The sequence below is a fragment of the Sciurus vulgaris genome (genome assembly GCF_902686455.1).
Source record: "Sciurus vulgaris genome assembly, chromosome: 9".
NCBI classification, from domain to species: domain Eukaryota; kingdom Metazoa; phylum Chordata; class Mammalia; order Rodentia; family Sciuridae; genus Sciurus; species Sciurus vulgaris.
In genome coordinates this window covers 71,606,486-71,623,619 of record NC_136469.1, presented here as the reverse complement: position 1 = coordinate 71,623,619, position 17,134 = coordinate 71,606,486, and the positions used below count along the sequence as shown (strand labels likewise).

Genomic DNA, 17,134 nt, shown 5'->3' with positions numbered 1-17,134 from the left:
TTTCTTGAGCTGTAGAAGTCTTGCTAAGGAAGTCAGTGTCTGAGTCAATGGGTTGGAGTGTTGCCACCATATTTTCTTCTTGCTCTTCTTGCTCAAGGTTTCTTTGGCTATTCTGGGTCTTTTATTCTTCCATATAAATTTTAGGACTATTTTTTTTTTTCAGTTCTGTGAAGAATGTCATTGGGATTTTGACAGAGATTTCATTAAATCTGATACATTATTTTTCGTAATATTTTTCCTATTTTTATTTATTCTGATTAGTTTTACATGACAGTAGAATGAATTTTGACACACCGTACACAAATGAGGTATGACTTTTCATTCTTCTAGTTGTACATGATGTAGAGTTATACTGGTCATGTAATCATATATGCACATAGGGTAAGAATGTCTGATTAATTCTACTATCATTCCTACAATATGGCCATTTTGATGATATTAATTCTACCTATCTATAAATATGGTAGGTCTTTCCATCTTCTAATATCTTCTTCATTCTCTTCCTTCAATATTTTATAATTTTCATTATAGAAACCTTTCACCTTTTTAGAAAGATTTTTTCCTAAGGTTTTTTGTTTGTTTGTTTGTTTTTAGGTTATTTTGAATGGAGTAGTTTATTTATTTATCATCAGATTAATTTTTGGAGTATAAGAAAGCTCTTTTTTTATGTTGATCTTGTATTCTACGACTTTGCTAAATTTGTTTAGAAATCTGCTGGTAGTGTTTTTTAGATCCTCTAGGGTTAGAATCATGTCATCAGTAAACAAACCTCAGTTTGACTTCTTTTCCTATTTCTATTCCTTTAATTTTCTTCTCTTGCCTGATTGCTCTGATGAGTTTCAAGAACTTTATTGAATAAAAGTGGTGAGAATGGATATCCTTGTTTTGTTCCTGGTTTTGTTTTTCTTTGTTCAATATGATGTTGGCTTTGGGTTGAGGTAAGTTCCTTCTGTTCTTCAGTTCTCTGGTGTTTTTAATATGAATGGGTACTGAATTTTGCCAAAGACTTTGTTTCTGCATCTATTTTTGTCTTTGATTCTATTAATGTGATGAATTACATTTTTGGTTTGTGTATATTGAATCAGGCTTATGTGATGAATTACATTTTTGGTTTATGTATACTGAGTCAACCTTGCATTCCTGGGATGAAACCAACTTGATCATGGTATACAATCTTCTTAATGTGTTTTGCTTTTATTAAGGATTTTTGCATCTGTGTTCATCAAGAATATTGATATGTAATTTTCTTTCTTTGATGTCTTTATCTGGTTTTGGTATCAAGGTGATACTGGCTTCATAGAATAAATTTGACAGTATTCCCTCCTTTTTTATTTCATGGAATAATTTGAGGAGTATTAGTGTTAGTTCTTCTTGAAAGATCTGGTGAAACTCAGCTGAGAATCCATCTGGTCCTGGGCTTTTCTTTTTAGGAAGGCTTTTTATTATGGCTTCAATCTCATTGCTGTTCACAATCTCATTGCTCAATTGTTCTGTTGAGGTTTTGTATATCCTCTTGGTTCAATCTGAGTAGGTCATATGGGTCTATAAATTTGTCAATATATTCGAGATTTTCCAATTTATTGTTACATGTGTTTTTAATTGTCTCTAATGATCTGGAGTTCATAAATTTCTGTGTTGACATCTCCTTTTCATCTCAAATTTTGTTGGTTTGTGTCTTCTTTCTCCTTTTTTTTTTTTTTTTTTTTGGTTAGTTTGGCTAGGGTTTGGTTTATTAACATTTTCAAGGTACCAAATCTATGTTGCATTGCCCCTTTGTAGCCAATGATATCTTACTTTTATGTTTTTGGCATTTCCTGTAGCCCATGATGAAAAGAAAGGTGAGAATTTAAGTATACACACACACACACACACACACACACACACACACACACTCACATACACTTTTAGTTAAACCATAGAAATTACTGACTAGTTCATTTTCTGTCTTGGAACAAATTTTGACTCAGAGTAGCTGAGAGAATATGGCCTGTGTAGGAGGGAAAACCCCTATAATATATGTATCCTTCTCTAGTTTGTTAGATATCTTAGCTGCAAGGAAGGATCCATGTGGATTATCTGGAGAAGTTTTGATAAATGGAGCACCTCAACATGCCAATTTCCCATGTGAGACTGGTTATGTGGTACAAGTAAGTATTAGTGAATTTGTCCATTAGATTTTTTTCTGTTCTGTATGGAGAAAAGCCTTGGTTTATAGTTTAGTGTGGTTCCAGTTGATTATTTCATATGGTCATGAAACAAAACTTCTCTACACCAGCTTTTCATAATCTCCCATAAGAGTAAGATTAGAGTTAAATGGAATGAAAAGGAGGATCTGGAATATGACCCCTGTCAGACAGTGGTGTCAATTCTAGCTGTTGTGTCATTTACATAAGAGACTGTTCGTATCTTTTTTTTTCCCCTTCCTTTTCCTTCCTCCTTCCCCTACATGATTCCTTTAGTGAGTCTTTATACAAAGCAGTGTGGAAGTGTCCAGTTGGAGTCACCATGATTACTTGTGCTCCATCCGCATGTGCACTGGTGGATGAAATGCCTCCCCTGGGCTCTGCAGCTCTCTGTATGTGGAATCACTGAAATTGGCAGACCTGAAACTTTACCTTGAGTTTGTTACTTTTGTGGATTAAGTTACATTCACTGGAGGGAGAGTCTTAGAAAAGACTCAGTGTCTCATTAAAACACTCTTTGCCTTTAGGATGATGTTGTGATGGGCACCCTGACGGTGAGAGAAAACTTACAGTTCTCAGCGGCTCTTCGTCTTCCAACAACAATGACAAATCATGAAAAAAATGAGAGGATCAACAAAGTCATTCAAGATTTAGGTCTGAGTAAAGTGGCAGATTTTAAGGTAATGTGAAGTAAACCCGATAGAGTCAGCATGAGAAGAGAAACTCCCTGTGTGGACAATGTGACCTTAATCAGAAATTTCCCAGAATATATGAGGTCAAAAGTGGCAGCTTTCTGTAATGATGAGGAAAGTCAAGTTAAATAATAGGAAGGTGGAAATTAAGATGGAGAAACAGTCTTAACCATGGTCAAATCCTGGGAATGGAGTGTGGTCTAGTTTGCAGAGTGCTCCTCACATGGTCTTTCCCAATGGTCCTCCCACCCTCATTGTTAAGTCAGGGCGCATTTATGTCTTGGCTCTAACTTTTCTTCTTCCTTTTTTTCTATGACCCCTTCACTAGTTCTTCTCCCTTTCCTCCTCTGGAGTGACTTTCTTCCAGTGCTTTTTTGAGGAATATTTCTGGAATTGATAAATGATGAGAATTCAAGGATTCTTGGTCTGTGTAGTTCATTTGAGATAATTTGGCTTGGAAATTATGTTTTTTCACATTAGGATTTACTTATAGTTTATGTAGTAACCAAGTTGTTTTTTCTCATCCCCTCCCTCGCTCTCTCCCTTCTTTCCTTTCTCTGCCAGTTTATTTCCAGACTTTCTTTTGGCTCTTTATTTATTTGACTTTGCCTTTCCACTAGGTATTCTTTTGCTATATTCAAAGGTACTGCTCAAAGTTACTTACTTGGATTTTCAGGGAAAATTTATGAAGGCTGTCATTGACTTTTTATAATTTATGTAATCTAATTGATATAATCTTAAATTTTTATGAGATTTTAAACATAACAGAAATGTAGAAAATATAGTCTTATGATAATACATGATGGTCAGATAATATAGTAGTATAATTACTAATACTACTCACCTGATTTATCAATTGTCAATATCATCTGCTGTGATTACTTCATTATTTCTTTCTGAATATTTAAAAAAAATTTTGTTGTAAATTGACACAGTACCTTTATTTTACTTATTTTTTTTATGTGGACTGAGAATTGAACCCAGTGCCTCACGTGTGCAAGGCAAGTGCTCCACCACTGAGTCACAAACCCAACCCTCTTTCTGAATATTTTAAAGCAAGTCATACAGTGTTTCCTCTGTAAGAAGTATTCTATAAGTATTCTATAAGAATACTTACTATGCATCTATAAAAATGACATTTCCTTACAGTACTGTTATCGACTAATGAAAGGGATAGTATATTCATATCATCACCTATGTCAAGCCCATATTCATTAACATTCTCCAAATTGTCTCCAAATATCTTTTACGGTTCATTTGTTAACAGAACCCAGTCATGGGCCTTGGGTACCATTTGATCATTATCCCTTTGGAGACTCTGAATTTCAGAATTGTAATCTACATCCTGTCTCCCCAAACCTTCCTACTCTGCTCACCACACACAATTACATTGACTGGTTGAAAAGACTGAGCCAGTGGCCCTGTGGAATATGCCACTTTCTAGATTTGTCTAAAAGAATAAATAAGAAATTGTGCATTGAGTTGGGGTGGAGACAGTGTCAGTTTGGAAAGACTTATGGTGATTGAAAAGTCGCTAATGTGATGTGGTAGAAAGCACACTATTTTGATTGTGAGTCTATTCTTTGTAAATCCACTTGGAGTCCTTTGGTGGAAACAGTGGTCAGGATGTTAGAAGACTAATAAATTACTAGAGAGACTTTCCTTTTTCCTCTCCTATCTTTATTTGTTTTGTAGTGGGATTCCACTATCAGGGATATAGCTCTTAGTGTTGCAGCTTACTTGTGTTAAGCCTAAATATTTGACTTGATAAGAAACATAGAGAACTGTTAAAGCACAGCCTTCATCTCAGGTCCAGTCATCTAGAAGCTCTGCCTGAGCCTCATTTCACTCATCTGATAAAAGAGAAACCCCCTTCTTCTCTTAGATGTCTATTTATTTGCTGTTCAGAATAATGAGGACAGCAAAATAAAGTGTCTCTAACAGGACCAGCACTGGTTAATCTACCAAATGACAGTGACTGTGGTTGTTTCTGTAGATAATAATGATAACTCGTGTTTTAGGTTGGAACTCAGTTTATGTGGGGTGTGTCTGGAGGAGAAAGAAAAAGGACCCATATAGCAATGGAGCTGATCACTGATCCTCCCATCTTGTTCCTGGATGAGCCCACAACTGGTTTAGACTCGAGCACAGCAAGTGCTGTCCTTTTGCTCCTGAAAAGGTAAATGCTGTGGGAATATTGTTGTTTCCTTTATTTTATAACTGATCACTTCTGTATACCAGATATTCTTGGTACAGGGTATTCAGAAGTGAACAGCAGAATTTCTTCCTTCCTAGTTAGAGGGAAACTGTCGATGAACAAAGTAGTGTTATCAAGAATAATAAAACAATAGAACAAACATATATATATTTGAATAGAAAAAACCATGTAAAAATACAGCTATAACTATTGTTGTTTCTGTCAGTGTGTACCTATTAAAAAGCCCATAATAATATTTTAATTCCAGTCTAAAATCTCCATGTCATTTTGAGTCTTTGCCATTTTCGTGTTTAAAAGTGACATCAGACAGGAAGAGATGTGACTCCCATTTTCTCCTAATACTCACTTTCTTACTCAAACAAGTAATTTAATTTTCTAATGCAATCAGTCTCCCAGTTGCTCTGGCTGATTTCGTTGTCCTCCACCCACTGTGTAAACCCTTCTGCCCCATCTTCTTTTCACAACAAATGTTTACTTCAGAATTAGAGGGAAACAAAAACATTACACATAGGAATACATTGACTGGAATATAGTTAATGTCATTTGTTCTGAAATCTTGAAAAGTTACTCTACCTACTTACCTGAAGTAGGTGTATGTTGGCAATGCTTCAGAGGAACCTCCATTCATCAAGAAGTTACCTTTTAGTTTTGGTTACTGGTTCTCCAACCTCACTCAGGTTATGCTACGAATAATACCAATGCCTTTCCACCTTGGTTAAAAGTCCTCAGACCTATTTCACATCCCCAAGGTTCTCCACTTGAGGGATGGTCTATAGTTAATTTAAAGATTAGAGACAATTACCAGATAGATTAGTTGAGAGAAGGGGCAAGTCACTGTCCTGCTGTTGATACCAGTTTTGTCCCGTCTCCAAGGTCTAATTACTAATAAGCAACCATAAGTACTAATTTTCATCACTGCCATGCCGTACACCCAATACTATTAAGTATTATAACTGTCATACAGCAATAGGCATGATTTTCATCAAAGAGGAAAAATTTTATCTTATATGTTTTATCACACTAGGAAACTTTTCACAATCTAAGAGCTATTTATAAAAATTACTGAAACATGTCGAATCAAATAAAATGTACAGGATCAGTTTTCTAAAAGAAAAAAGGGCCCTAGGAGCAAATTATTTATTATCACTGAGAGTTACAGCTACTGGCCTAAGATTGTCATGATCATCAACCTGTCATTAGAATAAAAGCTTAGAGTCATATCCGAAGTAGCAGCTGGCAGGTCCATCAATCCAAATGCCAGTACCCTCTGGAGTTCAGGGGTCTGCTGAGATAAATCAAACCAAAAGAAGAGGAGTCTGATGAGAAATGAACTATTTATTCACCTGTTTCAGAGTTCCAACTACTATAGGAATTTGAAGTATTTGTAAAAAGGTCTTTTAATTTGATGGGAGGGAATAAAATGGAGAAGTGACCATTTATAGATCCTTGAATAACAGTGTGTCTAGAGAACATTAAAGACAACTTTTACCCTGTTAAATTGGAAACAGGTGTTTATTCTTAAACCTCTGGTGGATCCACAACTCCTTATTCCCTTCTGCATGTGGAATCCTGCATTCCAAGCCCAGCAGGAAGCGGCTGCTGTGGTCCTCTTTTGCCCCATTGTGTAGGTTTCCAGACACACCACCTGCATGGCTTCCCCTCTCCATCACTAACTGGCTACCATGGTTCCCCTGCTTTTTAAGCAAGTCTCTATTCTAGGAAAAAAGAAATGGAAAATTGTTTTTTAATGTCTTCAGTCTGAGATGTCAATTGCACATGAGAGTAAAGATGCCAGGTTTTGGATCTGGCCAGAGGAGGATATTGGCGGTTTTTCTATCTATTACCCAAAAAACTGGTCAACTCAATAAACACACAGGAGTCAATAGTCCTTTTAAATGAGAGGGGGCGGTGACGGATCTGACCATACCAGCTCTGGAATCTTAGAACAACAACTTGCCCAACTCTCTTTTATTTATAATACACAGGTAGAGTGTTGGCAGGAGGCAAGACTGGGAGGAGCTGCTTCTGTGATGAACAGGATAGGTTGGAGTTGGGGAAGCCATTCTCTTAGGGGGAATAAAACAGAAGGAGACAGGGAACCACTCTCACGCAATGCCACATGCTCCCCGGCAGTTCCTAGAAGCCTGGCCTCTGCAAACTATTTCTCAACCTAGTCTGATTCTGCTAAATAAGCATGGCTTCCCACAGAGTACTGTAACTGTTTTCTTTGTGCTTTGCAGTGCTTAGCACACAGGCATCTTGCCTCATGCAGAGCTGTAATCTATCCTTCCCAAGCCCTGCTGTGCATGCTCATCACCTAGGGTCTGGTTAGAATGCAGATTCTATTTCTAGAAGTTGGTCTGGGGGGACAGCCCAAGATTTTCCATAGGAAATTCTAAGAGGAGATACTGATACGGATGCCACTGGTCTCTAGACCACACTTTGAATGTCAGGGCTCTCGTGTAATCACTTACTCCTTCTTGTTCTTTCTCAACTCCCTGTTGCCTACTGATTAATTTCCAGATTCTGAATGAAAGGTTCATCATGGGCCTGTTTTGCTGCAGTTTCTTTAGTGAGCTTCTACATACACACTCCCTCCCTTTCTCTCTCTTCTTTGGTTTTTAACATTGAGCTTCTTGTAATTTCCCAAATAGACCTTTTTATTCCACACTTTGCTCACCTCATTCTTTCACCTGGAGTACATTTTTCTTCTTAGCTCACTTTTGTTAGGCCTTTTGATATTCTACTTATGTCATTTTTAGCCTGGGTTTCATAAATTTCCCATTTTGCTTACAAGGAACCTTTGTCTGCATCTGTTCCACATTCTATTGAAATTATTGATCTTCTGGCCTGATTCTTGTCTCATCCAGTGAGTACAATGAAACTCGGCTCTCAGATGAAGTTTTAAGGTCTTTATTTTTATGGGAGAGCTTCTGAGCCGAGTGCCTGGTTCTTCTTCCTCCTCCACCGCCGCCGTCTTCTTCTTCTTCTTCCTCTCATTGCGCAGCTTTCTCTCTCCTTCTTTTCTCTCGCGCAGCTGCTGCCTCTCTTCTTCTCTTGTCGTGCCGCCGCTGCCTCGCTTCTTCTTCTCTCCTCCCGCAGCTGCTGCCTGCCTGCCTCCACCGCGCAAAGTACGCAGCTTTATGGGATATAACAGCCAATCACCTTAACGGGTCAGGGGTTTGGCTCATGGAGACTTAATGGTGGGTAATGAGGACATGCACTGATCACAAGCTAAGCACGGACACGGAGGAGATCAGTCAGCCAATAGAAAGCACTTCCTTAAAGTTGTTTTTCTTTGTGGTTGGGCTCTTGGCGCCATCTTAGGGCGAGGCCAGCTACCACTGCGAGCCCTACAGGGCAGCCGTCTCCAACAATTCTCTTTGAGGCAGAATAGCCTTGGGCATACTTATAGCATATACCAGGTGCTTACATCAAATGCTTAAATTGAAGTGATTCTTTTCATACTACACACACACACACACACACACACACACACACACAGTATATATTTATATATAGATAGATAGATATATAAAACTCAGGGGCATTTGACCACTGAGCCACATCTCCAGCCTTATGTTGTATTTTATTTAGAGACAGGGTCTCACTGAATTGCTTAGTGCCTCGCTAAGTCAGTGAGGCTGGCTTTGAACTCGAGATCTTCCTGTCTCAGTCTCCAGAGCCACTGTGATTATAGGCATGCGCCGCCACTCCCAGCTGTCATACCATAAATTTTTAATAACAGTTTGGCACAGGAATTTTGACCATTGTTCCTTTACCCATAAGTAATAATTCCTGTGAAAATGTAGTTTAGCACTGCTTTTGCTGTGGAGTTAGACCAGAGAGCAAATTCTAGCCTTGGCACTTAGTAACTTTTTTCCCTTGGACAATTGCTTTAAGAAGGAAATAATAATATGGGAACTGCCTCTAACAACATTGTGAAAAGTGAAAGATTTTTCTCTAAAGCATTTTGCAAAGACCTGGTAAGTGCTTAGTGATCTGAATTGTACTATTAGGGCAGTAGAATGAAAACCACCTTAAGAACTAAAAGGCTAAGTGATCAATGAGAATTGGGCACATGACAAGCATTTTAATATTCTGTCCATAATTAGTCCTCAAATTCATGTGCACATACAGATTATGGGATGCTTGTTAAAAAAATATGACTCCCTGTACCCAGCCCCAGAAATTTTGATTCAGGGTCTGGGAAGGCTGTCTAGGAAGCTGCATTGTCAATAGATCCTCTTGTGGACTCTAGAATGTCGATGCACCATCCTTAATAAGCCCTTGTGCTTTTAATAAATGCATTGAACTTAGATTCCCCATAAGTAGATAATATGAGATGAGAAGTTTGTAAGAAAAAAAATCAAGTGAAATTGGGAACAAATGGTTTACTGGCAGAATGAAGTACTTTTCTAAGAAGTGCAAAGTTCAGATGCTTAATGACTTGTTATTTTTCTCTTTTCACTTAGGATTTCTGAGCAGGGACGAACAATCATCTTCTCCATTCATCAACCTCAGTATTCCATCTTCAAGCTGTTTGACCGCCTCACCTTATTGGCCTCAGGAAAACTGATATTCCACGGTCCTGCCCAGGAGGCTCTGGGGTACTTTGAATCAATAGGTGTGGTTGACTTTTTCACACTCTAGATCCTTCATTTCTAGCATCCTGGGGAGAGCAGAGGGGCCAGCAGTAGTGCTTTTGGATCTCCACTTAGACTTAACTGGGGTGCCACCACTCTAAACGTCTTTAGTCAGTTTGATGCCAGAAGTTTTTTCCATTTTGCAGCACTTATTTGTTGTTTGGGTCTCTTTCCTTATCCTGTCCTATTTCAGTATCCATGCATGTATTCTGTTTCATTGGGCCTGTGTCTGTTCTGTTTCCCAATTATAATGATCTTCCCCTGAATGTTCAGTAATAAATGTATTGGACTCACTCACAGTTACTCAGTTAACATCTATGGAATGACCCAGTATCATTGTCTTTTTGACCATATAAGAGATGATGGTATTTCAGTTTTTCCCCATCATATTATCTTCCTCTCTACCCGATGAGGGTTCATGGAGATGTTGCTTAACTTTCTGGTAGCATTTAATTGCAGATTTAGGCCTTGAATAGGTGCAAGTGGCTATTAGTCAATACAATGACTTGTCCTAAATCTGACTTTGATGGGTCAGCATTTCTGACATATCTGGGCTGTCCATTTCTTTCTATATCAGGTTGAATTTTGTGATTATTTTAAATGTCTCATGCAATCTGCTTCATTTTAGAGATATTTGGGTATGATTATAGATATTACCCCACAACCCAAAATATAGTTGTAAATATAGACTAAATTTCTTAATTTGTTTTGTTTAATCTCTGTCATTTAAAAATGATCAAGCATATATGATCAAGCATATAGGTCTGGGGAAATTCAGAGGAGATAAACTTAAGTGTCAGGACTCGGGTCAAGTTCCCATGATTGTGCCACAAGAAGCTGAGGTGAGAACTCAGGTGTGCTGTGCTAATCATGTTCTCTTGATAATGATACTTTGTGAATTAGTTGCCTATTTGTAATTATGGCAGATAATAACTTAGACCTTTGAATGTAGATGGTGGAGAAGCTACTTTTGCTGATATGTATACTGTTCTTCCAGTATTTGCTATGCGAACTCAGAGAGCAAAACAAGCCAAGGCATTTAACGTATTTTTCTTGGACCTAGATTTAGTTTTATGGAGTACTGATACTCACCAGATCATACTGATGACTATTTGAGTTTCATGATTTAGGATAGGTAAGGACTCATGTAAGATATTCTGAAGAATCCATGATTGCCATGGAAAATTATATCTTTATTAGATATACAGATGTTTATAGTACATATATATATCTATATAATAGACACATCTATTATAAATAGATACATCTATTATACATCATATGATAGATACATCTATTACATCTATCTATTATCTATCAGCTGGAAAATAAAAAATTGTTAAAATTTTGTGTGACTTGAATATATAAAGGGAAAAGATGAATATTGGGAAAAGAAGATGAGAAATTAGATTATGTCTTCCCTAGCCTCACCTTCATTGCCCTCTGGAAGTGAGTCCTCTTTCCTTTCCAAGACTGTATATTGAGTTCTTGGGGTACCATCTTTCTCAGGTTACCCCTGTGAGCCCTATAACAACCCTGCTGACTTCTTCCTGGATGTCATTAGTGGAGACTCTTCTGCTGTGGGATTAAACAGAGAGGAAGAAGACTGTGAAGGTATGTGAGTCTCTTAGATTCATTTCGCCTAATTGATTTGGCTGAAGTTTAGTAATGTGATGGCTCATTAAAACCTGACTTTGTGAATTCACGTTAATGCTGTGTTCTGAAGTTAGTTAACAGATAGACTTTGTTGTTCATAAGAGCTGTGGGAATTTTTATTTTAATTTGTAATGAGCATTTATATGATACTGTCAGTTGGAAGGGGGTTCCCACTAAGAAATGTTCTCATTTTATATGGTATTTTTGAAAAAGAAACTGGGACCTTCATGCACTTGTACAGAGTAGAAAGGAAGGGTCAGATTTCTATATTAGGAATTATCCCTCTGTGTGGTAAGGAGTCTTTCCTGAAATAGGGAAATAGGAAAAAATCAGTGAGTTTGCCATACCCGTAGAGTATACCAGTATCTGGTTCACTCACTGTGTTTTTCTAATATATAAAGCAATGACAAGGCTAGTAGTCTTTTTTTTTTTTTTTTTATAGTCAAGCATTAGAATTAAAATGTTATCCAAGAAAGGAGTTACAGAAGAATGGCTTAGTTTGGTATTGATCTGTTAATAATGTTTCCCTTCTTTACCCACTTTTATTCCAAAGCCAGTGAGACTGAACAGCTTTCCCAGAGAGAAAAGTCAGTCATAGAAACATTAGTTGAATGTTATGCCAACTCCTCCTTCTGCAGAGACACAAAAGCTGAGTTAGATGAACTTTCAGGTGGTCAGAAGAAGAAGAGGAGCTTAGCCCTCAAGGAAATCACCTATGTCACCTCCTTCTGTCATCAGCTCAAATGGATTATCAGACGTTCGTTCAAAAATTTACTTGGCAATTCCCGGGCCTCCATAGCTCAGGTAACCTGACAGATTCTTTTCATTGGGCTGTGAAGTACTCACGTGGGAGCTCTTTGGTTCTGATGTGGCCCACTTCAAGATTATGTGTATCTTCTGGCCACCCTTCCATCTACCACCTGTCATCCCTACTTCATTTGGGTTATAGAAACAGTTAATAGAACAAGTGAAACACAATCAAGATTTTACTTATGTAAAGCTTGTTTTAGTTTTTTCTTGGAGTACCTAACTCAGAATTGTTGATGATAGAAATAAACTGTAATGGGTAATCTGATTGGAAAAAATTTTAATGTAAAGGAAGTATCACCCTGTTTTGGGATATTCTAGTAGCTGTCCACCATCATCCAGTGATTGACTCAACAATGTCAACACAAGATCACATGCTGTATTTTGGGACTCTGCTACAATAGTGAATAATGGGTAAAAATCAAAATCTCTGCTCTCATGGGGCTGACTTATTTTCTTATGATTGCAGAAGTCAGTGATAACTGAATAAAGAAGTAAAATAGCATGTCAGATGACAGAAGGGACTATGCAGAAAGTTTAAGCAGAGAAGGGATGGAGGTCAGGGAGGGAGAGAGAAGAAATAGGGAGAAGAGGGTTGTTTTACAGCTGAAATTAGGCAATGAAGGAAACCTGGAGTTGTTGGGTATTCCTGATGGTGGTCTGGACTGTCCACTGTCTGAAGGAAGAGCCTGCATGCAGAATGCTATTTCTTATTGTTGACCTTCCTATTTAAAATTCTTAGCTTTGGAAAGCTCCAGATACCTCAGAGTTTGTAATTTATACACAGGTAATAATCAGGCTTAAGGCTATTCACTGTGAGGCTGATTCCTTCAACTAGGATGGGATAATGTTCTTCTCTGCTTTTGTCTGGCTCTGTGGTGGCTATTGAATATCACTCCTTGAGTTTTTTTCTGTTATTCACAACCTGTATGTCACACAAAACACTAGTTCTCCCAGCTATTTTATCTTTAATTCACCTGATTGTTTGGGGGTTGTGCTTTTTATTATCAATCATTGAATTTCTGTCGAGTATGGAAAGATGGCATGCTGTTGGCTCTAATGAAATGCTACTTGACTCCTAAACCCGTGTACTGTAATTTTCACATTTAGTGTGTCTGAGAACATTTATCCCAATTTGAGTTATCCCTACTGGACTCAATTTCTCCAAATGTTTTTTAGCCTTGTTATTTATCATTTTTGTCAGAACACAGGCAATTCTTGTGTCCTACCAATGAACAGTAAAGTTTTATTCTTTGAAATATATTTAATGTCATTTAGAAACATGCATGGTGAGTTAGAACCATCAGATTAGGTTACCCATTGTTCAGCAGTGAGGTGATGAAATGAGTTGATTGTTTCATGTGATTTATGATTTAGGTTTTTCTTACTTGCCTCTAAAAAGTGGTTTATAAGTATTTTTTCCAAAATACCTATATGGGAGTTCTGGGCAGGGCATTATCAGAATGCAGTTATTTGTACACCAGGATTGTGCCTGTTTTGGGTCTAGGCTTCCTTAAGGTGGAAACAGTCTTCTTTGTCAATCAACTTGGTTCCACAAAAGGAATTCCAGAAATATTCAGAGAATTGGCAGTCTGTAGGATAAAGGTAGAACCTTGTTGCCCCTGAACTCTTGTTCAGGTTTATGAATCCTGGAGTGTTAGTATATGAGTAGGCAAACTCTTATTTGGTAAAGAACCAATGGTAAATATCTTAAGTTTTTTCAGACAATATGTAGTCTTTGTCTCTGGTAGTCAACCCTACCATTTTAGCATGAAGCAGGCATACCCATACATAAACAAATGAACCTGTCTGTGTTCTGATAAAATTTTATTATGGACACTGAAGTTTTGAATATCATATAAATTTCATATTGTAAGAAATAGTATTCTTGACCTTTTTTCCTCCACTATTAAAATTGACCCAAATCATCTTGCTAATGGGCTTAACAAAACAGGTGGCTGGCCCATTAAACTTGTGGCCTACAGTTTATTAATCCTTAGCATAGGGTCCTTAATCTTGTATGTTTACTTCTCCAAATTTCTTATTATGCCATTGTTAAAATGTTTTATGGCTTTTTGCTAATAATCTTGTATTATTTAGTTGAGCTTTGATTGCCAACTAGTTATTCATTTACTTTGACTTAGACTTAGGCTTTACCAGAGGTTGTATTGGGAAAGTCTTGGAATGAACAGAGTATCTGTATAAGAAGATTAAGAGTTTATTTAAGACACTAAGGGTTTCTTTTATCAGTTTGGAAGACAGTATCAGGAATCTCTCTGAGAGTCATTGTTTCTATTAGCATATTACACACTTGAATATGGGTTCAGTTTCCTGGTGGCAGTCCACAAACATCCCTCAGAAAACATCTTGAGAAATGTTGGCTAAACACAGTAGAACAAATACTGAAATAACTATTAGGAGAATTTTTTTTTTTTTTTATCTTTCTGTCAAAACAGAGGTTGGATGCACAAAGCTTTTACAGAGGGTCCATTTTCCTCCTTTGTCCAATGTTCAGTTTTGCCTTGTGGTTTTTTTCCTTCTTGTCCCAAAAAAGAATTACACAGGCACACCTTGTGAAAGCATGACAGGATCCCAGGGTTCATTGTTTGTCAGTATGTTTGAAAACAATGAAAATGTTGCTAAGCTATGAAGCCTGTAGTTACCTCCTAATGATAATACTGACAGAGTTAGAGTAATGTGTTCAGTTTGAAAGCAAAAGACACAAACAATGTAGAGCATCTAGTTGGAAAGATTGAATATTCTCTAAGGTTACAAAGTGTGAAAGCATAGACTCTTGTGTATTTGTACTCTGCATCTTAATAGAGTGATCAGCATTGATTTTGGAAGCCTGATCTGTTGAAATGATAGTCTATTCTGAGATGAGTAAAAATATGCCAGGGTAATGGATTTCCCCCCTAAATTTCTGTCTTATTAACAAAGGTATTTTAAGGACCTATGATAAATGAAACATTTATTTGATAAATTCATTTGATAAATGAAACATAATATTTTTTCCAGACTAGGGTCTTCACAAACTAGTTTTCACAGCTCACGATTCTCTTTTTCTACTTCAACTTGTTACTACTTACCCAAAATGTCTTTCACAGATTACCTCATATCTCAGTACTGTAGTAGTATGGAAATATGTTTTTTTAACTTTAAAGTTTCCAAGATATATAGTAGGATTTTTTTTTCTTTAGATTATTGTTTCCTATGTTTTTACATTTAACTCATGAATAATCGTGAGTAGAATTCATCAAATAAATTATGGCATTATGTTAACCTGTGACCCTTTGCTAATTGAAGCATTTTAATGATAATTTTTATCATAAAAAAAGTACAGTCTCCTTGGGAGTCATCCACACAGACTGAGTAGGTGCAGATGTTGAGAATGGTGAAGAACTGGCAGCTCAGGTGTAAGGTGTTCACTGTAGGTTTCACTGGCTGAGGTTGATAGAGAGGCAGTGACAGTGGAGATGGTGGTGGAAGCATTAGGTGCCCCCAGAGAAAGCTAGCTGAGTGCTGACAGCGACAATGCACTTTCCCATGCAGGTGGGGACTCTCCAGAGGTAGAGAGGTGGGGCCCAAGTCATACCTATTTCCTTATTGTACAAAATTCCATATTTGATGTGTATGTGTGTGTGTGCTTCTAAATTTTTATTATTGGTTTTGCACTGCTTGGATTTGAATCCAGGGTCTTGCACAATCTTAGGCAAATACTCCACTACATTCCTGGCTCTGAAACTGAATTTGTCTAATTATAAGCATAAAGACAACCTGTTTTTTCTTGAACTTCTTGAAGTATGAAACTTGGGCATGTTTGCTGTCACAAAGGTTGAGAGTTCAGTTCAAGTCAAAAGTCTAGACCACTTGGACTTTATTTTATTCCCCAAACAACTTCCCCAGGTGCCTGTGTGGCATTTGTAGACTCAGTTCCTGAGCCAGATTAAATAGCTACTGGCAGATTAATAGCTACTGGCAGTGCCTGGTAGCTATTGGGAGGAATCTTAGTTTGTACAGTTATCTGCTCTGTTGTCTTGTCAGTTCCCCAAACAACAGATATGTTAATTTTCAATTTAATTTAGAAAGCATTAATAACATACACTGTTTTATATTCTCTCAGGGGCTCTGGCTGACCCATTTGAAATGTTTATCTTAATGGAGAAATTTGATTATGTAGCCATATATCTTATAGAAATATAAATGATAAGCAAAATTTTTACCTCTCATTTAAACTATTTCCTTTTTCTTTCCAAAAAGATAATTGCCACAATCATACTGGGATTGGTTGTAGGTGCCACTTTCCTTGGACTGAAAAATGATTGTACAAAAGTAGAGAAAACGTAAGTAATTTGGATCTTAATTTTGAGAAAATGTTGTTACTTTTTCATTCTTGCAGACATTAATCAATAATTTGAATTTATAGTATGGGTCAAATGTTATTGTTTGTGGGGTATAAAGTACATTGAAAACTGAGTTTATTTCTTCTCCCCATATTTATTCATATGTATGTAGTAGTAAACTACAAACAACCCAAATCTTACCTTTCAACCTCTTTTTTAACCACACTGTTCAGTGAGTGGCATCAAGTGCATTTATGCTGTGCAACCACCACCACCATCCAACACCAGAACTTTTATTTTTGTTTTCTCAATGGAATCTCCATCCTCATTAAAGAACAATTCCCCATACACACCTGTCCCAACCCCTGGCAACCACCTTCTACCTTCTATCTTTGAATTTGATCACTATAGGAACCTCATATGCACCAATTCAGGCAGTATTTGTTTTCATGTACTGGCTTATTTCCTTAGCATGTCCTTTAAAATATATATATATAATATTTTTAAATATATATATAATATATTTAAATATATATATATGTATATTCATACCCTATTTATTTGTTCTTTTTAAATATGCATGACAGTA

The 17,134-nt window shown here is 37.0% G+C and overlaps 1 protein-coding gene across 1 annotated transcript in view; it reads left to right on the top strand.

Annotated features, from left to right (window-relative positions):
* The window catches only part of LOC306669340 (broad substrate specificity ATP-binding cassette transporter ABCG2-like), a 59,314-nt gene that overhangs the window by 28,917 nt on the left and 13,263 nt on the right, over nt 1–17,134 (top strand). The window contains exons 4-10 of the mRNA XM_079153269.1: nt 2,033–2,147; nt 2,711–2,863; nt 4,897–5,054; nt 9,569–9,720; nt 11,249–11,353; nt 11,949–12,199; nt 16,463–16,545. Of these exons, the coding sequence (XP_079009395.1) occupies nt 2,033–2,147; nt 2,711–2,863; nt 4,897–5,054; nt 9,569–9,720; nt 11,249–11,353; nt 11,949–12,199; nt 16,463–16,545 (1,017 nt within the window). The remainder of the gene's footprint in view (nt 1–2,032; nt 2,148–2,710; nt 2,864–4,896; nt 5,055–9,568; nt 9,721–11,248; nt 11,354–11,948; nt 12,200–16,462; nt 16,546–17,134) is intronic.